The following is a 27,674-nucleotide window of genomic DNA, read 5'->3' as shown; positions in this document are numbered from 1 at the left end:
CAACAAACAGAAAACCTGTGAATCACAAAATACAGAAACTGTTCATTAACAGGTACTGTTTAGCAGAGTTTAACCTCAGTTGCTTTGGAGCCTTTTTCAAATCAGACTGAATTGTTTCTTACATTATGAGTTGCTCACGTTGCTCAAACTATATAGTTCCTTGTAATAATCTTACCACTCAAAAGTTTTCTGCACATTCTTATTAGACATTTTGTAAATTTGCTATGGTTTGTGCAGGCGAACCCAACACGTTCTCACTCCCAACTCGTCATATACTGACGCTTGGTCAGGAACCCTCGGCGTCAGTTATTGACGCACAGGGTACCCCTTTAGCGTCATATTTAGACGTGCAGGGATTCCCTATAGAATCTGTGCCTGAGCCTGAGGCGTCATAGGGAGACGCTGGAGGCTCGTATAATTACCAATAGATGTCAACAAACTTTTTAAAACCTGATTTACGCCTATTATCACAGTTTTCTTATTTTAAAAATATGTAATTTTTATTTTGTTTATGAAAAGCGTCTGTAAACGGGGTCGAAACTACTGTATGAATAAACTTCGGCCCACGTGACATCCCTTCACGGTGAGTTTAACGCCGCTCTGCTATTGGTCAAACTGCATCAGCGGTGAGTTCTCAGATGAGTTCAACTGTCAACATTAAATATTACGTTAATGCTGCATAATATATTTTTTATTGGAGATTAGTTGGTGTTTATAAATATGTTATCATTTACTTTATATTTAATGAGTGAAAATATATTCGGTTGTCCAGTTTAGGGTAACTATGCCTAATAAAACTTTGATTCATTCATATTATTTATTATTTTTTTACTTTAAAAAAAATATTAAATTTCAAGTACTAAGTTTAAAAATGTTTTCGGCTGATATTTTTCATTTTAAATTATTTATTAAAGTTGGAGTCATTGTATGTGGCGATCTATTTTTTACAGTCTATGCTCGCTATCCCAAGGTTCATTGCGATCCCAAGGTTCACTGCGGTTTTCCACAAGGTAAGTAAAAAGTAAACAAATAAACACGATTTGTTGATAAAGCATGTACTGTGAACTAGCAACGTTATCTAATTACATCAAGTTCATTTATTAAAAACATATTTTTCTCACATATAACGTTGGTCATGCATTAGAACAATATAAGTTATACATTTTAAGATAAGGAACAGTGTAACGTTAACCAGATTGTTGTTTTCCACAATAGAATTCGTGCAAAATCTATATATAATATGCAATATGCAACTCTAATAATACAAATGTATTCGTAATTGTTTCAATATTAAAGAACATCAAGTGTTTCCAAAGGTTTATTGTAAAAACAATTATTTTCCATGCCTTTAAAGGAAAAAGGCAGAAATTTTGCCCGTCTGAGCACATTTTATTCATTGTACAACACAAAACTAAACAAAAAAATAGCTTAATCTACCACACACACACACACACACACATATATATATATATATATATATATATATATATATATATATATATATATATATATATATATATATATATATATACAGGTGTACATTATAAGGTGTTCACTGTTCAGATATGAATATTTTTTCTTTGCTCTTTTCAGGTTCTTTAGATTTCTTTAAAAATCCAATTTTGTTTTCTAATAAGCAAAAAGTAAAATCACTTTACCCATGTTTATATGTTAAATTGCACTTGTCTCTCTCTCTATCTCTGTTAACACATTTATATTTGTTTGATTAATTCTTGTGTCTTTCAGCCTGTTTCTGCCTATCACCATGAGTGATTCCTCAATACTCAGATTTATCATCAAGATCTCAATTATAAGCTCAAGTTTTGATGACAACTTGGTGATCTGCAGAAAGCCCCACCATGTAAGGAAGGCCAAGACCACTCTGGAATCAGTCAAGGGTTAGTGAAGTTTTTCATTCCATGTATATTAAATATCTACATTGTTTAGGCATATGTGATTGTATGAGATAAAATGCATTTATTCTTTCACTACTATTGTAATAACAGAAAGAAACGCATTAGTTTTACTATTACTATTGTTTATGACAAACATTAAAAAACTACAGCATAAGCTCACAAAATATTGTGGCCTAACTGTTTAAAACTAATTGTTCTGGGTGTTGATAGTGGCCAACCATTTTTTTTCTTTTTCAGAAAGTATTTTGTTTTGTCTGATTTTATGACACCTTATAGGCCATCAACTGCCCACATTGGGGTTTAGGAAATTAGAACTGCTTATGCTGCTTGTCTACTAGTCTTAGGATAAGTTAGAAATGTTATAAATGTACATTTTTTTTGTTGTTTTTATCTGGTACAGCTCATAGGAACTCCAATCTTCCCAACTGTGAGAGGGCCTTGCTCCAGTGACTGTCAGTGTGTACTTCATTGTTTCCATTAGTTCCTGTATCTGTAGACCTAGGTGACAGTGGGCTAGAGTAAAATTTTGGTTTTATTTAAACTAAGGCATACTGATGGCCTTTTTATCTCAGATTTGGTCATGCAAGTATTAATATATCCTAAAGTATTTTTATATTCTTTCCATTGGTGGAAAATATGTTGGTATAATTATTTTTAATGGACTGCTAAGATCTCAGCAGACATTTTTCTGAGATATTCTTGAGTGGGAGTCTGTGCAATACAAGGTGGATAGTATTTGCAAGGAAGAGCCCTTCATCTGTTCTGCTTTCACACTAGATATACTGCCAATTTAAGTAGATATGAACCATAAGCATAACCATTTCAAGAATGCACGAGGTACTTTAAACTGTATGTGTTGAAACTAAATTAACAAGAAAACAGCTCTGTGATGTTCACCTAAGAAAATTAGATTAGAAGATATAAACTGTTATGCACTTGTTCTGTACTGTTTCATTCCTTTTTCAAACACTGGCATTTTTGAAGGTTTATTTACAGCTAAGGATTAAGAATTGACAGGAAGATTTGTGGACTACATCAACTAATGACACTACCTCCAAAGAGTTGCAAAAAGCTGTCCAAAGTTTCAGCACCATCTTTAAGCCCATGATTTTAGTGTGTTTCATGCCTAATCACATGAGTTTATATCTGAGATAGATGAACTATGTGATTGTCTTAAACTGATCTACAAGTAAATGCCAAAACTTATTGGTTTACTTATTTATTTATTTGTTTGTTTGTTTGTTTGTTTGTTTGTTTGTTTGTTTGTTTGTTTGTTTGTATATGTTAACCAGGTGAAATGGAGTGAGGCATACCAGGATATGCCTGGTTTTACTTTTGGGAAGGAGGTTGAACAGTGCAATATTTCTTCTATAGGATTGCAGTGACCAGACATGCTACTGTAACTCTCATGGTCATGTGCTGGAATTAGCAGATATTCAACAATTTGGCCATCTCGCTGACCTGTTGATATCAGAAGGTAACAATATCCAGTTGAATTTGTTTTAGTTGTTCAGTAACCTATTTGAATAGTATTGTGATTTTTTGATTGCTTATCACTGTAGACCGCAACAGCTCTACAAAGCAAGTTGCAAAACAGAATCCATGAAACTGGCAGTGACTGGAAACCAATTGGAAGACTTTGGTCTGTGATGTAGAGGAGTGGGCAGAGGGTGAGGAAATTCTTATTAATATTACATGTAGTCATGAAAAATTGTGTTACTATTACTGTCATTTTTTTTTCAGTAGCAGAAGCAAAGACAACAAAAAACAGAAGTGATATGGATGTCTTTGTCATATTGCATGGTATGGACACTAGACTTCTGTCAGTGTTGATTCTTTAAAAGTTGACGTATAATCCTTGTTATACAACTTTCTTTTCATAAATATATTTCAGACTCTGCTGACCCAGCAACAAAGAGGAGGGTGTTCAACATCATCCTGCTGGTCAGGATTCTTCAGGAGAAGCAGTGGATTCTTGTGGCAGAGATGTTCAACCACTATAAATACCTTTCAACTCATCCTGGTTCTTTCAAAGAACTTTCTTGCTTGTTTGCTACTGAAATGTACTGGTATGTATTTGTATTTTTTGGCACAGACATAAGCATAAGGTTACCCAGTCCAAAGAATATTAATATATTTTTATGTTGTTGTGTTCTTTTTTTAAGATTCGACATGTGCCCTTAACGAAGAGGGGTTAAAAGGTCTATGGATCATCATTCTCAAAAAGCAACAAAATAACTGAGAAATAAACAACAATACGATGGTGCAATCTAGAGACCTGCAAGGTACCTGCAAGTTTTGGCTGGAGCAGAGAACATAGATTTTTTTTAAATAAAGCTCCAGCTGATGAGTATGACATTGACTGTGGATGTTCTTTTACTGTAATCCAGAAGAGGATGACCTCAACCCTGAATCTAAAGCATGTAATAAAATCTGTAAAAAATTAAATAAAATTGTCATCTATAACCAAATTGTCTTTTTTTTTAAATACATAGATATGTACAGTATGTAAGCATTCCTCTAAAATCAATCAGTGTTGTAAATTAAGAGCATTATTGTATGCCTAACTGCTTACAACATATAACGATTTAAGGAACTCTATATTAAAATAAAATTATTACATTAAGTGACATTAAGAGCTTTTAAAATATTAATTTTATGATACATTTTTATGATAAATTTAATTTTTGCATATACTTGGGCAAAAAATGTACATTATTATGGTCAACTGCTCAGATACCTCCAGTCAATATGTGGCTGAGTCAGGCAACCAGACTTCTACCTCTGGAAAAATTAACCTATGATTTACATCAAAGATCTGATGGATCCATTTGGTCCTCATGGATTTTTCTAAAAAAAAAAAAAAAATTAATCTCCTTTTATTTTTGTCCTTACTTTGAAACATTTGTATTAATTTGTTAGAATGTCTAACAAAAAACTGCTGCACTTGTTGTGAGATAACAGTGCGACGGTTGTTATTCTGAAAATAAAAATTAACTTTGTATAATGTTTTATTGAATGCAAGATAAAAAATAAAATATTTTCCAAGAGATGGATTGCGGCTGGAAGAGCATCTGCTGCATAAAAACATGCTGGAAAAGTTGGCGGTTCATAGCACTGTGGCGACCCCTGGTTAATAAAGGTACTAAGCCAAAAAGAAAATGAATGAATGAAAATAAAATATGTATTGAAATATGTATTTTTGGTAGACATAGAACTACACAGTAACTTATAAATACAGCACAGAACTATTTTACTTCTAGTTTAGATAATTTAAATGTTTGCATTTTTATTTTGTTGGTTAATGGCTATGTATTTTTAATCATTTGGAGGTTTGAACTATTCGCAGCATTTGAAAGGATATCTTTTCATCATTGTTACCTCATTTCTCAATATTTTCATGATTCTTACAATGCAGCAAATCTTACAATCATTTGATCATAAAAAAAAATAATTAACAAATTAACCCACATGCAGGACAAAGACATTATGTGGAATCATTATTAAACACAAGTTCATCCATTGTCATCAAATCATACTGTTACACAAACAGTTGAAGATTTAGTAAGTAAAAATAATCAGATAAAGAGTGGTTTTTAAACAAATACATGTCTTTAAAAAGGTTTTATTTATAAACATTTACATATTTTAAAAGAGCTTTTATCCATATTTCAAATAAAGTGAAAACAATTAAACATCACATGATGACCATTAATGAAACACACTTACAGAATTACATCCACACATATTATTCTGAACTCATAATATTTGTGATGAACATAGATCACTATTGCTAATAACTTGTGATTAAAGAGGATACTAATGTTTAGCTTATTTTTACAACTTTTTTTTTTTTACCACAACTGTACATGTGACAATACAATTTCTTGTCCATGTTGAAGATAATACATCTACATAGGTTAACTGCCCTTTTACTCAAAGGGGATGAGTAGAGCCCCGTAGAAAAGGAAAAAGTATTCACATTCATTTCAAACGAGAAATGAGTGAGAGAATATCAGCAAGACTATTACCTATGCTATGTTCAATAAATAATGTTGGATATAATAGTCTGATATATACTGATCAAGTCAATAAAAGCTGTTTAAAAAATACTCATTGTAAAATAACAAATTTATGCCTGGCTTTCATATATGTCATAAATATATGCACAATTACCTTATTCAGATAGTCTTTAGTTCATTAAAATTTGTATCTGTTCCATTTTATTACAAAAAGGCTTTAAACTACATTACCCACAATCCTTTGTCGCTGTATAGATGGGAGGGGAAAGACATGGCGCTACAAATTGTAGTTCCTTGAAAGGTGTAGTTAGGGTTAAGTTTAGGGTTACGATCTTGGTTAATCGTTAACTATTTAAAACACAGCGATAACTCATTGATAAAGGACACTGTTAGTAAAGTGGCAAAGTTAGCAAAACATAGTTAGCAACACGAAGGATCTTTTAATTTGGCTTTGAAGTTATAGTCCAATCACAACGTCGCAATCTACGTCACACTTTGTCTCTATTTGGTAATCTTCCGGCTGAAGGTTGATTATAACCTTATAACATAACTTAAATATCAAAATGTGTATTAATATTACATGTTATTTATTGTCTTATTAAAAATACAAATGTATATTTACCGTGAGATTACTTTGTGGGGGTAACCTGATGTGCAAAATGATCATAGTAAAACCAGATCATAGGCAGTATACTTAATTTGAAACGAATAATAAAATAATAAAAAAGCTTAATGTTTGAAAACATTTCAAGCATTTGCTGTAACTAAACCCTGCATCATGTAGGTATACAAATATAAATATATGTCAAACTTAAATGACAAATATAGTGCCCATTAAATAGTATAAATAGTAGTTCATTGTAAATGAGTATGCAAATAAACACAATACATTTTTAATGAAACATTTATAATTTATTTATAATGCCACAAATAAAAATAAATAATAAAAATCACACAAAAATGCAAAAATATATATTTTAACCAAAAATATATATTTTATAAGTTTTTAATGCAATAATATATTACCATACATATATAAATGATTAAAAACAATTATAATTGAAGGAAATGTATATTTTGTATTATTATTATTATTATATTTATTTTGTGATATTTATTCATGTCATACATCTGGTATGTCAAGCTCAAGTAAAACTGCACTGCAAAAAATCTTTTCAAATGATGCCTTTGGAAATGCCATCATAATAAACAGCTTTCACAACAACAAGAAGTCAAGTTCATGACAAATGCAAATTATGTTTATAATAACAACTTTCTGAACTTAAACATCAAAAGTAGAATAAGTTCAAAACATATTCAAGTATTTACTGAAGAATAGCAAAAACTATTTTTACAAAACACTGAGAACCAAAGTGTGCTTGGTGAGTCCAGGTGTTTATGCTGACTAGACTGTCATATTGCAATCCGGTTAGCATGAGGAGACTTGGGCGTAAAGTGTCAGGAATTCCTGGAGGGCTCCCATGTGTTATTCCAGGTTTTGCCACTGTAAAGTATTAGAAGTGCACAACATCATTACTGAACAAAGAATGAGTGTTAGGTTTCATTTAGAAAGTTCAGTGATATTTATTTATATATGTAAAGTGTCATTAAACCTGGCACTCTTGAATTAACTGTATAATAGGTTAAACATTTCCAGCATGTTTCCATTTATTCCAAGCAGATCTGTCAGTTCTACAAACTCAGAGATCAGGATAGTGACTGCACTTCTCATTATGAACACCCTTATCCTTCTCATACATTTTTATCACCACTGATGTCCACTGTTGTAGTTTTCATTGAAGGGAATGCTGACACAAATTCCAGCATGATTTTTTAAATAGCAGAATATGGGTATTATTGGGCCAAAACCTTAAAAAATATAAGATGCAAGATTTGAATCTTGATGAACATATTGTTAATTCACGTCTTGCAATTTAAAACACATCTCATGTTTGACTCATCAATTATATGAAAACTACAACAGCATACTGTGCTCCACCCTAAAAATATTTCTAAATTATAACAAGCTTATTGCTTTACATGGCTAAACATTTATTTTATGCCTGCATGATTCACTGCTATTACTGTAACCCATTACACTCTTAACCCAAACTAGTTGACTTTATTAGAAAACTGCATCGAAACATGTTGCCTTAAATCCTTTATGTTTTTACACAAGGTGAAACTAAACAGCCCACTTTAAATTAACCTAGAACCTTTACAATCTTCTTGAACTTACAGTAATATTTTAATTCAAGTATGGCTGTTAAGTTGTACCTTGTATAAAATGTAAGGGGTTTAAGCCACTGGGTTTCTATACAATTTTCTAGTAAAGTCAACTAGATTGGGTTAAAGGAATAGTTCACTATTTACTCTCCTTTAAGTGGTTGTAAACCTTTTTTAAAAACTTCCAAGTTACTTTGTGTTGAACATGAAGGAAGTTTTTTGAAGAAAGCTGGAAAGCTGAAAACATTGACATACATAGTAGGAAAAAACAAATACTATGGAAGTTAATGTTTGCAGGTTTTCATCTTTCTTTAAAATATAATTTTTTTGTGTTTAACTGAAGTAAGCAAGTCAGACATATTTGGAACAAGTGAAGGATGAGTCAATAATGACAGAATCTTCATTTTTGGGTGAATCTCTTTAAGAGTATACTGAAAGAAATGTCCTACTCAATGAAGCTAACTTCAGCTGCATGTGTAGCCCCATGAGTACTTATCTAGAAATCAAAACAATGATCACATCAGTCCCATTTTAGGCCCTTTATATCATATTGGCCACAGAATGGACTACTTAGTGTTGCAATAAAATAAAAAAATTAATAAAACTATGACTTACCACACAATACAAGACAAACAGTGAATTTTCAGCTCTGCCTTTGCTGTACACAAGATGAGGTTCCAGCTTCAACACTGATCTGAGTGGGGCAGTTGTGCAGCTCTGTGAGGTTGTGACTGTTTAGCTGCAGTGCTGTGAAGAGTTCTTTATTAAAAGAAAGTACATTCTTTTAAAATCTGTACATAATAACAAAGAAAATACAATGATTTTAAATAATGATTAATTCTGAACAAAAACATTACCCTTAGTCAAGATGAATTCATATGTCAAAAGTTTCTGCATCTGAAATGAATAAAAACAGATGTGACATTAGTTAAACCCACTAAACTACTAGATACATCAGTACTGCATTAAGCAGTTGTAAAGTAATGTTAATGTAGTCCAAAATGAGCCTTAATCTGTTTAAGATAATGATTTAAAAAAACGTTGCTTGTGTTAAAAACAATCCAGCCACTTGTAATACATTTGATCAATGGTAAATTTCTGAGAAGGTGCAAGGTAATCCTTGAATTTTACCATTACCATCCTGACTGACATAATATTTGAAAAGAAGACAGCTTGTTGTGCCTCTTTACCCCAATTTAGAGATGATAGATTCTTTCTTTTATTAAATAAATTGGTAAAGGCCAAATTGTACTGGTAATAGTGTATGATATTCATTGTGTGACACATCAGCTTAAGTTATACTTGAGCTTTTGTTATGCTATATATATATATATATATATATATATATATATATATATATATATATATATATATATATATATATATATATATGTGTGTGTGTGTGTGTGTGTGTGTGTGTGTGTGTGTGTGTGTGTTTTAAGGCATGGAAAATAATTGTTTTTACAATAAGCCTTTGGAAACACTTGATGTTCTTTAATATTGAAACAATTACGAATACATTTGTATTATTAGAGTTGCATATTGCATATTATATATAGATTTTGCACGAATTCTATTGTGGAAAACAACAATCTGGTTACACTGTTCCTTATCTTAAAATGTATATATTGTTCTAATGCATGACCAACGTTATATGTGAGAAAAATATGTTTTTAATAAATGAACTTGATGTAATTAGATAACGTCGCTAGTTCACAGTACATGCTTTATCAACAAATCGTGTTTATTTGTTTACTTTTTACTTACCTTGTGGAAAACCGCAGTGAACCTTGGGATCGCAATGAACCTTGGGATAGCGAGCATAGACTGTAAAAAATAGATCGCCACATACAATGACTCCAACTTTAATAAATAATTTAAAATGAAAAATATCAGCCGAAAACATTTTTAAACTTAGTACTTGAAATTTAATATTTTTTTTAAAGTAAAAAAATAATAAATAATATGAATGAATCAAAGTTTTATTAGGCATAGTTACCCTAAACTGGACAACCGAATATATTTTCACTCATTAAATATAAAGTAAATGATAACATATTTATAAACACCAACTAATCTCCAATAAAAATATATTATGCAGCATTAACGTAATATTTAATGTTGACAGTTGAACTCATCTGAGAACTCACCGCTGATGCAGTTTGACCAATAGCAGAGCGGCGTTAAACTCACCGTGAAGGGATGTCACGTGGGCCGAAGTTTATTCATACAGTAGTTTCGACCCCGTTTACAGACGCTTTTCATGAACAAAATAAAAATTACATATTTTTAAAATAAGAAAACTAAGATAATAGGCGTAAATCAGGTTTTAAAAATTGCGTTGACATCTATTGGTAATTATACGAGCCTCCAGCGTCTCCATATGACGCCTCAGGCTCATGCACAGATTCTATAGGGAATCCCTGCACGTCTAAATATGACGCTAAAGGGGTACCCTGTGCGTCAATAACTGACGCCGAGGGTTCCTGACCAAGCGTCAGTATATGACGAGTTGGGAGTGAGAATGTGTTGGCGAACCATGACTTTCACTAATAAACAGAATGTAGATCAACCAGTGATAAACCAGTTCTCTGAAATAGCTCAAAGGTGTGTAGGGGAATTACAGTTAAACCAAAGGACCCAGATTATGAGCAAAGACCAGGAGTCATTTAGTCAGGACAGACCTTTTTACTTGAGACAATGGTAAACTGCAAGTACTGTTTTTTTATGTGTGCTGTGTTGCAGGATATATTAGAATTTTATCCTTTTGAAACATCCAGTGTAGTCCATTTATGGTCATTTTGCCATATCAATATTTATTGTTCAAATCACATTGGTTACTGTGAAGCTGTGTTTTATGCAGCTGATGCTCTTTCAGCCGCAACCCAGTACTGGGAAAAACCCATACACTCTTTCATTCACACACACACACACACACACGCACACACACACACACACACACACACACACACACACACTCACGCACTACGGCCAATTAAGTTCAAACCCACGCGAACATCGGGAGAACACGCAAACTCAACACAGAAATGCAAACCGACCCAGCCAGGACTCAAACCAGCAACCTTCTTGCTGTGAGGCGACAGTGATAGCCACTGTGCCTCCCTCAATATATTATATAATTTTTAAAATTAACTACACACTACTATTTTCAAATCCATACAATTAACTGCTTAATCATAAACGCTATGTTGAGAAAAGTTTTTTTTTGACAGATGGTGATAGGTTTGAAGAAGGTATAGTAATAAGTTGAATAAATGAAGCACAAACAAAGCCAATAATGACAACAAAATTTATATATAGCATTTAAGACAATGAGAGAATAATAATTATCCTTTTATCTTTTTTATAATGCTTGAAGCCCTTTCTCTATTTCTCTAATTATTCCAAATGACAACATGGTGGCGCAGTTGGTAGCGATGTCGCCTCACAGCAAGAAGGTCGCTGGTTTGAGCCTTGGCAGTTGGCATTTCTGTGTGGAGTTTGCATGCTCTCCCTGTGTGTGCATGGGTTTCCTCCGGGTGCTCTGGGTTCCCCCACAAGTCCAAAGACATGGGTGAATTGGGTAAGCTACACTGTCCGTAGTGTATGTTCTGGTCCTCCTCGGGGGTTGAGCTTTGGGCTAATGACCCACCTCGATCAAAAATTAGATGTTATGAAACACCAACATGGTGCGGCTAAATATCAACTTCGATATGAACTGCTCTGGGAGTAAGTAATTATTCTAAAAATGATGAAGTTAAAAAATGGTGATTGTATCAGTTGCACAAGGTTATCATCCTTTTGTTGTGTGTCAGTTAACTGAAAAGTGTACTGCCATTACCAAGCATTGGACAGATGATGCATGTTCAGTACTTTGATTTGTAAATGCAAATTTTTTATAGCAAAAACAAAGCAACTATCTTCTTCCAAAGGCCCATGGTTACAACTTTTTAAATTAATCTTTGAGAAACACAAAAATCCTTTCTGAAAAAAGTGTTGCATGCAGAACTGTTGCAAACAATGTATTTGTGTTGAATTTAAACATTCAAATTAAGCTTAATGACGTTCAACTTAATTTGTTTGTATATATACACCATTTCTTAAAAAAATGTTTTGTGTAACAAAAAAAATCCTACAAATTATTTACTAATGTTCCTGAATTGTTTGTCAGATAAAGTCTTAAACCTAAAGTGTCTCTTTTAGACACAGGATTTTTTGTTTAAAATACCTGTATACTGTATGTTATGTTTACATATTTCTTATGAGGATTCCAGGACAGAAAAGCGTGACTATCTGAATTGTCTGAAAGTTCCTGCCAGTCACCTCAGGAATTGAAACAAAGAAACAACTGAGACTGCTACACTGTATCAACATTTAAGGACTTGTGTAAGTGCATCCTTTTTTATCCCAGAACTATGAAAAAGATAATACTAGATACTTTTTATTTTTATTAGCGCTTCATAAAATGACAAAGTTTGACAATTAAGGTCACATCTGGTGGCAGTCTTACTTTATCATAAATAATAAAAACATCTTTTTCAGAAGGATAAACTGTACAAGTTTCTTATCGTAACCACATCACACAGCTTCATTCCTCTCTCCACCAATGTGAAACAGACACTGCCGCGCATGCGCAAACTAAATCAAAATAATGATGCCGTGGCTACTCTCCGTTGAGCAGTGCTTGACGGGCGGGGCTTAGAGAAATATCAGCCAATCAAAGCGACCCACGACCAGTGAGCATGATGTCCGCTGGCCTGACAGATATGCGAATGCCCAGCGTGTCTTCGCCAACTTTATGTATTAAATCAGTGATTTGACGTTGGGAAGAAAAAGAAAACATGGTTGCCGTAAGCCCAGTGGCGCACAAATTGCTAAGCTACGTTCCTTTCCTGCTAGTTTTGATCGATCTTCGATATGAAGGTAAGTGATCAGTCCTTGTGCTGGTTAATTATAAGAAATTATTTTAACCATGTTTGTTGTAAACTGATAATTCGTCTTCGTAACATCTGTTTGAGGAAGTGCCTTTGTTTTTCTCATTATTAAAATCAAAACAAAGTGAAAACAACCCAAGCTGAATGTCCACATATGATACTCATAAAGTGCATATGGTGAACTGTCACAGTAGTCAGTATGATGACACTGTGTTTCACTGAGGTTTCCACTGCTGTACTTCACTAAAGTCGTTTCAAACGTAGTTTATCTGACTATACTCAGTGAATACATGTACAAAAAAAGATTTGAGTTGAGGCATTATGCCAACCATGATAACTACAGTCTATTTGAATGTGCACTACTCTACTACAGGTATGTTTACTACTGAACGGTACAGGTAACTTAGTGCGTGTACAGTATACGTCGTTATACTCTGTGGTTTATTCTAGGCTTCAGATTATTTATTTGTTATGTATTGTATGTGTCGCAGGAGTCAATGGAGGGAAGGATGGTGGCGTTGAGAATCATCTGGAGATGGGGAAGAAGCTTCTGGCTGCAGGACAGCTGGCTGATGCTCTCTCTCACTTTCACGCTGCTGTTGGTCAGTCTTCTTAATTTAGTTTTAGTTTCTTAATTTAATTTCTAATTTTTAATTAGAAAATGTACCTCTTAAAGCAATAGTTCACCCTAAAATGCTCACTGTTGAGTCATAAGGGATGTATATGCTGTTGTTCTTTCAGACAAACTCAATCTTAGTGGTTAAAAACAATTTATTTTTCTTCTGTCAGCTTTGTAAGTGTAGTGAATATTGTGTTTTTGATCAAATTACAAATTCATTGAGTTTTGACATATTCATATTAAAAAATGTATAAAGTATTATCACTGGTTTCTGGCAAGCCCAGAAATATAAGGTGTACTCTGTCTTTCTGTATACATATATTTATCTAATAGTAATTATCTATGTATAATATCTATCTATCTATCTTTCTAATTTTCAGATGGAGAACCCAAAAATTACATGGCATTTTATAGGAGAGCAACTGTATACCTAGCCATGGGAAAGTCAAAATCTGCACTACCAGACCTCAGCAAAGTCATCGAACTTAAACCGGACTTCACGTCGGTGAGTTTTCAGATTCATTGCACACATTAAAGTGGCCCTGTAATGCTTGGGTACCCTGGTTTTGTTTTTGAGGTCTCCTGCAATATGTTTTCATTCAGCCGAGGCTGTCTATTAGGTTAATAATTTAACAAGGTCTTGTAACAATAAATGCACCAAAATGAACAAAATACCCATCAAATTTAAGATAAGAGGGTATTACATTTTGTGCAGAATTAAACTAAATCTTAGCCTGCCTCCTTTATTATTTTTATATGTAATATTTTTATATCAATTTTTTTTTTCAGAATTTCAACATATTTTCACATGGTTTCATCCAAAAATGAACATTGTTTGTTTTCAATACTCAGGCAAGGCTTCAGAGAGGAAACCTACTGCTGAAACACGGTAAACTTGATGAAGCTGAAAGTGATTTCAAAAAAGTGGTGAGTAACATTAGGTTCGTAATCAGGGATGCACCAATCAGATACTTCTAGACAATTCTTAGTCTGTACTATAAATGACTTCTTACAATAATCCACACAATTTCCAGATGTCATATATTATTTAAATTATTTAAATATTAAATTGTGACAGATATGTTGTAGGTTTCATTCAAATGTATATAATTTTTGTACTCTTTACAGTGCGTTGCATTTTGTATTATATCGTTAAATAATTCTGAAACTGTTATGAAAGTGAGGCAGAAATATTGCAAATAAGATCAGTGCTGGTTGAACACAGTGTTTAAATATTCAGGTTTTATGTATTAAACTAAAACTGTTTGATCAGTGTATGCCTATTTAGCATGGAAAGAAGTTTTGAGATCATTGTTCAAAATCTGCCAAATTACAGTGCTTTCTACATGTCACAATTTCAAGTGTATCACCTATAATAAAACATGATTTAATTTAATCTTCCTTCGGCAGAGGTGGTCAGTGGGGTAAATTACAAGTCTAATATAATAAAACTATTGTGCTGTTCTGAAACATATTATCCATATATTCTCTTAAGGATAACGCTGTGTCTTTTTGTCATCAGCTCAAATCAAACCCAAGCAGCAGGGAAGAGCAGGAAGCACAGAGTCAGCTGAAGAAGTCTGATGAAATTCAGAGACTGGTGTCGCAGGCACAGAGTGATTTCAAACACCGAGAATATAGCTCTGCCGCATCACACCTCGACATCATCATTGATGTGAGTTCACCTCTATCAGGGTTTTCTCAGTAACTAAAACCATAAAAATGCATTACTTTTAATTAAGTAAACGCTAACTGAAATAATATATTAAAATACAATTATGGACCAAAGCAACTGTATTTAAAAAAAAATATATTTTAACTTGAAGTACTAAAATACGACTGTTTTTATGTTTAAAACAGATTTGTTTTAAATATACATAAAAGACATTACTTTTGATGTTTTATATATAAGTTTTTAATGTTTTTTTATCATATTTTTTATTTGTTATTAATTAGTATAATGATTCATTAGAATATGTATAAAATATTATAGTATTTATATCAAAGTATTTTAATAGAATAGAAAATTTAAAGAAATTGTATACATAAAGGGATTTTAATAAATCCTTGCTGAAAATGGGTAAAATGAGTTAGTGGCAAAGTAAAGGACAGTTCACTCAAATTTGAATTCTTTCACCCATTACTGATCCTCCACTTGTGTCAGTTTCTTTTTTCTGTCGAACACAAAGGAAAATATACTGAAGAATGTTGTAAAACTTGCCTTCAATAGTATTTTTGTTTCTTCTATGAATGTCAATAGCTTTGTTTCCCAACATTCTTCAGAATATCTTGTTTTGTGTAAAACACAGAAAGAACTCGATCAAAGTTTATAAAGTTTATATAGAATAAATGTTGAGGATTTTTTTGGGGTGAACTATCCCTTAAAGATTTAAATTGACAAGTCATTGGGATTTAAATAATGTTTAACTTAAAGACTGTGTAGACTGTGTGCCTTAAATAGAATATTTTAATACAACATCAAATAATTACTAGTCTAAATATGCATGTAATTAATGTTTTGTTTATAAACTATGCATGACATTTTAATGAGCATCTTTTGTAAGTCATTGCAAATTATTTACAGTTTTTCTCAGTGGCTTTGGGGGATTTTTCACAACACTGTTTACATTTGCACAACAGTTAATGCCTTTCTCAAAACAATTAGTCATTTGTGCACATCATCGTAGCAGTTTCTCATTCCTTCCAACAGATTGCAGATGCCTTTGTAAATGCATCAACTGCTTTCATACAACTCTGCAGTTTTATAACCTTATAATTTGCATATGTCATGTCAGTTTTTCTAAATTAACTAAACTTGTGAATGCTGAATAGTCATTCCATATAAAACTAATAGTCCTCATATCATTACTCGAGTCATTACATACAAAAATGTTGAACTGGTTGTCAAAATCTGTCAAGCAAAATTTTTAAAATCTTTTTTTTTTTTTCCCCCCGAAAATGTCTTCTAAATTGAACAATTTCGTGATTAATTTACAGACCTATATATGTTGTAGGTTCAGTTCTAATATGACTGCAATATTGTTTCCAGTTGTGCACACCTCTACCCAAAGTAAGTTTGTTTGTTGTAAATAAGGCTGTATTTATTCTTTTGCGAAGTGCTGTGAATAAATTAGAATTGCAAAGAGCAAATGCAGTAAAATGTGAAACATACATATTCAGTGTCTTGTACTCGGATACCTCACTAAATGCAGTGATGTCTAACTTTACTGTAGTTTTCATATTGGTGTGCAAATAGTCTATAGTGCTGTCTTGAGCTTTTTTAGGACATGTCACCAAAATCTGACTTTTTTTATTTTTATTTTATTTTTATTTTTAATGTACAGACTAAACTGTCATAATGAAAACATGACTAAGCCATTTGACTATCTTGTTCATAAACAATGGTGTCAGGACTTTTCATCTTGACACTGACACTTTCATTGACATGAATACTTGTGTTTGAGGAATGAGCTATCTATTTTGAGCAAGTGACATGCTTTTGCAGGTTAAAAACTAAGTTATCAGTTTGTACTAATTGTTTTGAGAAATGCATTAACTGTTGTGCAAATGTAAATAGTGTAGTGAGAAATGCAGCAAAGCCACTGATAAAAACTGAAAATTGCCATTGTTTACACAAGCAGACCCTTCCAGTGTACACTGTAGTATTTACTACATGACTGAGAAATTTCTGTCTTATCCATACACAATGACACAAGGACTCGTAATTCTGATGACACTAACTTGTTCATTGATACAGAAATTTTAGTTAGAGAGTAGTTTTGAGAGATGAACTAAGTACTTTGTGCTAGAGACTGAGTTTTGCAGGTAATCCACAGTGTTTTGCTATTTGTATGAATTGTTTTGGGAAATGCACTTGCTGCTTTGCAAGTTTCAATTCTAATCTGTGAAATGTACCAAAGAGACTGAGAAAAGCTGTATATTTTGGCTCAGAATAAAGAGACATAATAAAGTAATAAAATGAAAGTTATAGTTATCTTACAAAACAAAAACAACTCCTTTGACTAAAACTTTTAAAATGAAGGTAAAAAAAAAAAAAAAAACAATTTATAACATATAATAACATAAAATTTCTTTCTCAATAGTGACACAAATATTTGCATTGGCATTAAGAGGTTCATTTTACTGTAAGTGAGCCACCTTGATAAAATCCTGGTACAAAAAAGAAAAGGGATTGTATGTGCTTTGTAAGAGAACTCTTTGTTCTGAATTGGCATGATAGTTTGCGCTGCAAAAACTATAAACAGTACATATTTCATATTACTATTAAAATAAAAAGCAAACAACGGATTGCATTTGAGCATTAGCTTGTCCTGTTGACAGACGTGTGTTTGGGATGTGGACTCCAGAGAGATGCGGGCCGAGTGCTTCATTCAGATGGGGGAGCTGGGCAAAGCTATCAGCGACCTTAAGGCTGCTTCAAAACTGAAAAGTGACAACACTCAGGCCTTTTACAAGCTCAGTACCATCTATTATGACCTGGGAGACCATGAGATGTCCCTCAAGTAAGACAACATCTTATTATTTGTGTATTAAGCCTACATTTACACTACTGTCTTTATTTTATTAAGTCTTATTTGAACTATTTTAAAAGCAGAATAAACTAGAATAAAAGCAGTTTTTGATTTTTTATATAAAACATTTTAAGGTCAAAATTATTAGCCCATTTTAAGCTATATTTATCAATAGTCCACAGAACAAACAATTATTACAAAATAATGTGCCTAATTACCCTATACTGTCTAGTTAACCTAATTTGCCTAGTTAAGCCTTTAAATGTCACTAAGCTGTATAGAAGTGTCTCAAAATATCTAGTCAAATATTATTTACTGTAATCATGGCAAAGATAAAACAAATCCGTTATTAGAAATGAGTTATTAAAACTATTATGTTTAAAAATCTTTTCTCTGTTAAACAGAATTTGTGAGAAATAATAAACAGGAGGGCTAATAACTGGACTGACACAGTTTCAATTTAATATTATCTTTCATGTTAAGCTGCTTTGACACAATCTACATTGTAAAAGCACTGTAGACATAAAGATGAATTGAATTTAGTTGAATAATTCTGACTTCAACTGTATATATAACAATCATAGGCCTACCTACTGTATGATTGATATTCAGGCATTTTTATGTGCATATAAGTTCTCTCACAAATGCGTGTACACAAATGATAAACAACGATAAATTAGCAAACATATGTAAATTAGTAAAAGAACTGATACACAAGACACATTTCTAGTGCCAGTTATTGCACAATAATGAAATACCTGCGTTATTACACCCCACAGAACATTTTATGCTTTACCACTCCCTCTCATAAAAAAATAAAACATATTGGCAATCAATTATCTAGTGATCATCTTCAAGGCATTCAAAAGAGGCTGTCCATTTCTGTAATTTAACAGTAGTTTTAATGACTAATTTTTAATAATTTGATGATGATGATGGTACATTATCTTGTACTAGCTATTTCGCAAGACAATAGTATTAAGCTATTTAAATTGAAGTTTGCTAATTAGGTTAACAAGGAAATTAAATCAACAAGGAAAAGTAATCGAAATTAAGAATCTATCAAATTTTTCAAGGATGATTTTTAAAATTACTTTCCCTATTGCATGTGGAGTCGCGTACATATTTGAAAATAGTAAAAAATATTTATTTATTTTTTTTTTTTTTGTGTTTTAGTCTGTATATTATGCAGTAACATGCATTGATCCAGGAGAAAGTGAAAGTAGTATGTTTTAAAATAAAAAACACACAAGTGTAAATGCAGCCTATGTCTGGGAGCTTGGAGTTCCTGTCTGCTACAAAACATATTATACTTTGAAGATGTAGTGAACTTTTGTCTGCTGGATCCATTATTTCAGCTTTTGTTTGTGTGTTCAGTGAGGTGAGGGAGTGTTTGAAACTGGACCAGGATCATAAGCAGTGCTTCAGCCACTACAAACAAGTGAAGAAGCTCAACAAGCAGATTCAGTCTGCTGAAGAACTTATCCAGCAGGAGAAGTACGTCTTTCTAAATCTATACATTTTTAGGCTACATCTGATTTTGTGTTGTTGCTTTTTTTTTTTTTTTCCAATGCTATTAAAATGATTTATAATTGTATTAATTATATATGATACTGGTACTTCTAGAGACTGAAATAACACATCCCAGAATGTATTTTATTATATAATCTTGATTTTAATTACATTAGTAAATGCATTTTAATGAATGTAATATCTGTGTCTTTTAAATGGACATTTTGAGATAACAATGAAAATATAGAGCTGACTATATTTAAAAAACAATTGTTGCTATTAATAGAGTGGCTCATTTTACTAAATATTGCATTATACTATGAAGCATAAATGCTAGAAAATTTTGAAATACTCATGAATGCTAATAATGCATGGATGGCAGTGTATGTTATTTCAATTATGTATTATGTAATTATGTATCTGGCTACACACACACCCACACACCCAGTAGGGTGGGTGATCAAAATACAGTAAAACTGTAATAATGTGAAATGCAGATTTACAGTTTGATATGACTGACTTTTTAAATATATTTTACAATGTAGTTCACTATAATGGTATAGCTGAATGTTTAATGTTCATCATTGCAACATGATCTATATAATGGGATCATGATATACTGATTCAGTGTTTAGAAATAATTATTTAATTAATATGAGTAATTAGATGTATATTACATTGTAAATGTAGTGCAGAATAGCTTAGTTAAAATTGTAAAAACTTTTTTTAGGGTTTATTTGTGGTAAAAAAAACAACGATGTTTTATGGAGAAAAGTTCTGAAAACAGCATTTATTTGAAAAAAAAAAGAAAAAATAGTATTCCACTAATTTTTGCTAAATAAAAGTAGCCTCGCATTTTTTTTATTTGTGCAGGAAATTTTAAGTATTTGAAGTAAATGTACACCTATTGATCAACTGTCTAAATAATCTAAATGTTGTTTGTTTTCGTAAATGCACAGGTACAGTGATGCAGTCAGTAAATACGAGTCTGTTATGAAGACTGAACCGAATGTTCCCCACTTCACACTGAACGCTAAAGAACGCATGTGCCACTGCTTATCAAAGGTGAGGATGAGCTTCTGTCCACAAGATGTCGCTGTCAGCTAAAACATACGCTGCGTCTGTGCTGAATTAACATACTGTAAGTGAACAGGTTTCACTTTTATTTCACAGGACCAGCAAACCGCCAGAGCCATTTCAGTGTGCAGTGAAGTGCTAAACACTGATCCTCAGAATGTCAATGCTCTGAAAGACCGAGCTGAAGCTTTACTGCAGGACGACCAGTATGAAGAAGGTACTGGAAATACTGAACAACACCCACCCAAAACTACACTACAGGGATTTAAAGACATATAGTTATGAAAAATTGAACGATTGCTATTAAATAAAAAATAATATAGACCATTTTGAGGGACGTAAACAAAAACGATGGTCCCAGCCTACTTCCTCCTTCAGATCATCTAAAAAGAGCCACATATTGATCAATAATGTTATGATGGATGTTCTAACTTTAATTTATGATTGAATTGCCTCTTATTACAGTTATAAGGTTTCATAACAAGCAGGAAATGTTCATGGGCCAATGACCTGACAACATTGAAATGGACTATATGAGTAAAAATGAAAAATCTTTGTTAGGTACATTTTAAAAACGCATTTATTAATTTAAGAATAAAATAAAACACTTTCTACATTATCAGCCTTTAATATATTTTCTCTGCTGATAATTTTATTTAAAGCTCATTTACAATTTGTTTTAAAAAAAACAGGAAAATCTTGAGGCCAATACAGTGTTTGGGCTTTATTTTGATGGTCCATGCGCAGAGCGCAAAACGCAGGGCGCAAATGCTTTCAGGGAGTGTCAGGACGCGTTTTTGCTAATTTAAGGACGGAAAATCTGCCTTGCGCCGTGGCGCATGTTCTAAAAGGGTTGAGTTTATTTTCTTAATAAGTTATAGGTGTGTTTTGAGAATAAACCAATTAGAATCTCATCTCCCATTCCCTTTAAGAGTCAGCTGCGTCGCGCCAATAGCGCATTCGCTATTTACAGGAAGCAAATAAGTGGAAAAAATGAGCATTTCACTAGCAAACAGTTAACAGTTTTTAACAGAAAACTGTTAAACAGAGCATCTACTGCGTGATAATGAGAGATAATGGATCACTTTCAATTTCGCTCTTGGATAGGAACAACCTTTACGCACAGACATCAATTAGTCTATAAATAAATACTTTTGTTTGTTAAGAGCAAAGATTAGTTTCAAAACTATTTCTAAATTCATTTCTAATGTCCAGCAAACGAATAAATGAATAATAATAGCAAAATGTGCTCAAAAACCTGAGTTATATCCTAAAACACATGCTTTGCCCCATATGGTCTAAAACCTGATAGGTGGGCAAATCTAAGCTTGTTTTTAATAAAACAAATATAAATATGGATATAATAAATAATACTGCTAATAGTAAAAACATTACACAAAAGCAAATTGTTATGAATGAACTGAAAAAGCCTCCTGAGATGAAGAAGACATAAAAGCAGTGGTTTTTCATATTTATGTAGGCTAGAAAATAATGTTTTGTTATATTTTAATCCTTTATATTTATATTCTATATCTATTCTTATTATATCCTATATATATCCTTAATATTTAAATTTTTTCATATGTAAAGATATTTGCCTATTGCTCTCTTGTGCGTATTAAGCAGTGCGTAAGCGAGGCGCAACTCTGCGCTGGAGTTTATACCGGGTTAGTTTTGGTCTAATGAAAAATCTATTATAGATTCTCAAAATAGCAACGCGCCAGCGGTACGCCTCAGAACGCCTTCCTTTTTAGACCAGAACGCCTATGGGCGCAAAAATGAGCGCTAATGCAATTGCTATTTAAACAGCGTAGAGCAACGCCTCAAAATGACTCTTGCGCCAAGCTGAAACTACCAAAAGACTACTGCGCAACGCCTTGCGCCACACTGCGCCGAGTGTATGATAGGGCCCTTTGTGTTACTATTGAGACATTTTTAATGTCAGTGTTATTTATTATAAATTATAAGTAGTTTTTGCTCATGTTATAAATATGCTCATTTAAAAAGTCTTATTTGTTTACAAATATTACATACAGTTAAATTGAAAACATGCTTTGCCAATTAAATGATAAAACGTGTATATATATTAATTATGACAAGTTAAACATTAAATCCATTTTAGAGTATATTATCAGCACTTATTTATACTTATATTTGTACTTTTCAGCATTTATAATTTAAAGAAGTTTGTCATGTTGTCATGTAGATATCGGTCCATAAAATATGATATAAAATGGATTAAAGTTATGTTAGTTTATTTATAAGAAATTAAATATGTCAGTTGTGTATTACAGTCTATATTTTAGACAAATCTGAAGGATTATCTGTAAAATATCCTCTTAAAAATCTGACTAATGTTAGTTAATGCATTTATTAACATGAACAAATGACAAAATATATTTGCTAAAGTATTTGTTCATGGTTGTTAATGAAAATACAATTGTTCATTGTAAGTTCATGTTAATTGATGATGCATTAACTAATGTTAACAAGCATGAACTTGGTTAATAATGCATTAGTAAATGTTTAATTTTGATTAATAAATGCTGTACAAATATTGTTCATGTTAGTGTGTGCATTAATTTATGAACCTTATTGTAAAGTGTGACCTCACGATCATTAATGTTTCTAGAATTCCTCATTTTAACTATAAAACAAACTCTTTTGAACTCTTTTAATGTTTCCTCAAGATTTCTCATCAAAATAACTGACAGAATTATGTCCTTTTTTTCAGCCATTAAAGACTTTCAGAGCGCTAAAGAGTACAGTGAAAACGACCGGCAGATCAAGGAGGGTCTGGAGCGAGCCCAGCGCCTCCTCAAACAGTCCAAGAAGAGGGATTACTACAAGATCCTGGGTGTCAAGAGGTTTGACAACACGCATACACTCACACACCATGACTCTCAGTCAGATGTTCATCAATGCAGAGGCCCGATAATAATGAATGAACACACTCAAGAATGTTTTGTGGTTGCAGAACGGCCCAGAAGAAGGAGATCTTGAAAGCCTATAGAAAGCTGGCACAGCAGTGGCATCCAGACAACTTCCAGGATGCAGAGGAGAAGAAGAAGGCAGAGAAGAAGTTTATAGACATCGCTCAAGCCAAAGAAGTCCTCACTGACCCAGGTACAGTTTAGTGTCATGGCTGGTTTAAAAGTCACCAAAAATCAAAATCATCAATCAGAGAGGACTGTTGCACAAAATGAGTTGAACAAACTCTGGGATACAGAATAGGCCAATCTTTGGGTTTACAAAACCAAACAACTCAAATCTGGTGGTCTTAAAATGCTTGAAATAAACTTTCTCTGTTATCTCAGGGTTTAATCCAGAGTTAGTGGACTGCACACAGCTCACAGTGTGACACGTACAGCAAACAGCCAATGAGAGAGTCTGTTTGATTTATTTCTGATGAGAGCAATTCACTTCTGTGTTGAAAATTTAAGAGATTTTATAATCAGAAATATAATGAATTGAAACACATTTTACAGACAGAAATAATATTTTGTGGCATCAGCAGATGACTATTTAAAGAAAATATTATATCTGTACAAATCAACTGATATTTGTAGCCTCACAAACCACTTAACATTTCTATTACTTATCTATGTGTATATTAAAGCAACATTATGTGTAAATATTTCAAGTTTAGGCTATTACTAGTATTGATTGGATACAAGATTTTTATACTGAGAGCACATTGATGGATACATTATAGGTTATTTATCATATATCGAACTGAAAACTCTTACCTAATCATGACTAATGTTTTTAATGTCAATTAATTTTACTTTTAAATATCTTAATTAACTGTGAAGTTGTTGTTATTAATATGTAATGTTTTATCTATATCGATCTTGTCATGAATGAAATGGCCATAAGTTGCTGATATGGCAGTAAAAAGCAAACAAATGAATAATAATAACTCAAAACTATTAATATTATACCAACTATACTTATGAATTAAAATAAATATTAGCATTAAAATACAGTTTTCACTCATAAAAAAAAATTGGGAGTTTGGGATTGATTTGCTCCATCAGCTATAGTACTGTATATGTTTTTCTTTTGGCTGAGATATCCCTTCAAGTAGTTGACAAATCACAAGAACCTAGCCTGTTTGACCAATAAAAAGGAGAGAAAACTTAAAAAGGGGGGGTTAAAAAAACTTTAATGATTTATTTCAGACCCTGTAAGAAGAGAGCTAATGCAGTAGTGTTCATCGTTTAATTTAACTGTATTGACTTTGGATGCTTGTTAACCTTCTAAACAAATCTAGTAACCTTTAAAATGGCATATTAGGAGCGGTTTAATCTTAGTAGTTAACAGTGGTGGAAAGAGTACCGAATAATCATATCCGGTGTAAAAGTACTATTTCTGGCCCAAAAATGGAGTGAAAAAGTATTTGTTGTAATCACTGCTTAAAGTATGATTAAAAAGTAGACCTTCCAAAAGTATTAATGAGTAGTGATTATTACGCTGTAAAAAGTTGATGCGTTTACATATAATTTGTAGATGTGTGTAAACGTAAATTTCTGTAGTGCCTTTACTTATTGCCCAGCAGGCACACAACATCATAAGACGTTAATATTAAGTTAGATTTAGGTTGTGATGTCAGGTAACCAAAATTCAATGTTCAGCAAATGTCTTAGGACAACATTATTTTGATGTCCAATAATGAAGTTGATATTTCGTTGATTAGGTTGTTAGAAAGTGCCCAAAATCCAACATCAAATACTGACCTTTATTCGTCAGGTATGGCAACCAAAATCCAACATCTGATAGGCGTCACAGTGGTAACATCCACACAACGTCAAGCTGTAACATCATTAGATGTTGACTTTAGGTTGGACATTGATGTCAGCTTGAAATTGACTTGTGACATCAACCCGATTTTTATTTCCAAACAAAAGGCATTCCTCAACATTGCGGTATAATGTCAGTCTGACGTCTTGTTGACGTTTTGTGTCTGCTGGGTATCTAAGGGCATTTCGGTCATTGTATAGTAAACATCCAATCATCATCTCATCAGTGACATTCATCTTAAGTCTCTGGGTCAATGTGTGTAAATATTTTGAACATCTTCTTGGACACTTTTAATGGTTGCAAACAGTTTGCTGCAATTATAAATTGCCCATGTCTTGAGGTAGTTCATTATGAAGCGATTTACCTTCTATGTGCAACTTTGATTGGACAGGAATCACAGGTCTTATTTTTCTAATTCCCGTAGACAAGAAATAATAAAGTAGTGACTGTAGGTAGATGGAAAGTAGTGGAGGTAAAGTACAATACAGCACTAAAAATGTACTCAAGGGAAAGTAAAAGTACACATTTTTAAAACTACTTAGTAAATTACTATTTCTTAGAAAAACTGCTCCATTACAGTAGTTTGAGTATCTGTAATTTGTTACTTTACACTACTGGTTGTTAAGCACCTGTAAACAGTGTCATGCTATTCATTTCTCTACAGAGATGAGGAGTAAGTTTGACCAGGGTGAAGATCCCATGGATCCTGAGAGTCAGCAGGGTGGAGGACATCACCACCACTTCCATGGCGGCTGGGAAAACTTCCAGGGGTTCAATCCGTTTGGTTCTGGACCTTTTAATTTCAAATTTGGTTTCAACTAAGGCTCTGCTGAAGGACCCGGGGCCTGGATATATGCTGGAGTCAGCAATTGGGAACTTGAGACCCCTCACACACAGGAGCACTTCAGATGGGACAAGCGCCTTGAAGCTCGTGGTCAACTGATCTGTGAACAGCTCCTCTACTACAGGGATCTCACAGTCCTGAGTGCACGGTCAATGTGCGCATCGACCTTTACATTCCTGAGAATCACATGTACATAGAAAACAGTATTTTTCTATGAATCAAACCAAGCTGTAAATAATTAAATAAAGAGATATGAATGCTTATTTAAATTACCTGGGTTTTGGGTCTTTTACTGAAGAGCATAGAGGCATTTAAAGAAATATATCACCCAAAAATGAAAATCCACTTATTTTCTTACACTCAAGTGCTTTTAAACTTCTGTCGAACACAAAACAACAAATTCTGAATCTGAACAAGGTTGGAAAAAGCAGCCATTAATATTCATAGTAGAACAGTTTTCCCCCAACATTCTTCAGTATGCTATAATAAAAAAATTAATTAAAAATCTAGGTTTCAGAATTCTTTCGCGTTGTCCTAAAAGAGGTGGTCCACTATGATATCATATTTGAAACCTTAGTTGATGTGTAATGTAGCTGTGTGAACAAACAACATCTCTGAATGTATTACGCTCAAAGTTCAATGCAAAGGAGACATTGGCTTTACAGAGTTAGCTTAGCAAAGCCTACAGCAAACAAAGTTTGAGGACTACAAAAAACATCCAGGCTAGTGAGATCACATGGGCTTCTGGTTCTGTGCATTCACTATGCGCATACACCCTGTCCAGTAAAGGGGCGCTGTAATGTTATAGCAGAGAAAACTGAAATGCTGTCCAAACGCTGCTATTGCCACAAAGTTTGTTCTCTTTCTGTATTTGGGCTTTAAACGGACACGACACAAAGACAGAAGTGCTTACAGTTTAATTTTAATTGTGTTCCAGAGAATTATAAAAAATATACAGCTAGCATTTGACAATGGACAGCTTCCAGAATCTCCCTCAGTTCTGTGCTGGATTCTGATAAAAACTCCAAACTCCTCCAACTGATGAAGCGGTGGATTGTGAGCCACAACCTGTTAGTATTTTTATTTGTTAAAATTAATCAAATCCATGCACATTATCTAGCGTTACCGCTGTGTTGTAGCAAGAATGTAAACAATGGGAAATGAGGTTCAGCTGTGTCCTCTTCATTTT

The 27,674-nt window shown here is 32.9% G+C and overlaps 1 protein-coding gene and 2 long non-coding RNA genes across 15 annotated transcripts; 2 read left to right on the top strand and 1 right to left on the bottom strand.

The window, feature by feature from the left end:
- The first annotated feature begins 337 nt into the window (after window positions 1-337).
- On the top strand, window positions 338-4,382 carry si:dkey-46k9.4. Of its 12 annotated transcripts, none has more exons than XR_002457238.3 (9): window positions 338-583; window positions 951-1,010; window positions 1,747-1,898; window positions 2,317-2,368; window positions 3,209-3,393; window positions 3,479-3,586; window positions 3,660-3,719; window positions 3,811-3,985; window positions 4,082-4,382. It is a non-coding gene; the product is annotated as a si:dkey-46k9.4 (long non-coding RNA). The 12 variants fall into 12 exon arrangements; XR_012385464.1 differs by having other exon boundaries at window positions 344-626; window positions 3,291-3,393; window positions 3,663-3,719; XR_012385457.1 differs by having other exon boundaries at window positions 392-626.
- Window positions 4,383-7,182: 2,800 nt separating this feature from the next.
- Window positions 7,183-10,448, bottom strand: LOC137490554 (uncharacterized). Its single transcript, XR_011010211.2, has 5 exons — window positions 10,358-10,448; window positions 9,932-9,991; window positions 9,022-9,061; window positions 8,780-8,923; window positions 7,183-7,442 (listed from the first exon to the last, which is right to left on the bottom strand). It is a non-coding gene; the product is annotated as an uncharacterized lncRNA (long non-coding RNA).
- A 2,451-nt stretch (window positions 10,449-12,899) lies between these two features.
- Window positions 12,900-26,755, top strand: dnajc3a (DnaJ (Hsp40) homolog, subfamily C, member 3a). Of its 2 annotated transcripts, none has more exons than XR_012384866.1 (12): window positions 12,900-13,087; window positions 13,590-13,700; window positions 14,098-14,222; window positions 14,570-14,644; window positions 15,240-15,392; window positions 18,059-18,240; window positions 19,627-19,746; window positions 20,721-20,826; window positions 20,935-21,551; window positions 22,746-23,705; window positions 23,816-23,964; window positions 26,306-26,755. XR_012384866.1 is itself a non-coding variant. In NM_199610.2 (12 exons), exons 1-12 carry the CDS (start codon window positions 13,006-13,008, stop codon window positions 26,461-26,463), a joined length of 1,515 nt encoding a protein of 504 aa, NP_955904.2. In that variant the 5' UTR covers window positions 12,912-13,005; the 3' UTR covers window positions 26,464-26,754. The 2 variants fall into 2 exon arrangements, 1 of the variants encoding a protein (NP_955904.2); NM_199610.2 differs by having other exon boundaries at window positions 12,912-13,087; window positions 20,935-21,055; window positions 23,573-23,705; window positions 26,306-26,754.
- The last annotated feature ends 919 nt before the right edge of the window (window positions 26,756-27,674 follow it).

This window comes from Danio rerio, chromosome 9 (genome assembly GCF_049306965.1).
Source record: "Danio rerio strain Tuebingen ecotype United States chromosome 9, GRCz12tu, whole genome shotgun sequence".
NCBI lineage: Eukaryota > Metazoa > Chordata > Actinopteri > Cypriniformes > Danionidae > Danio > Danio rerio.
Note: the sequence above shows the minus strand (reverse complement) of the source record. Positions and strands in the feature narration are given on the sequence as shown.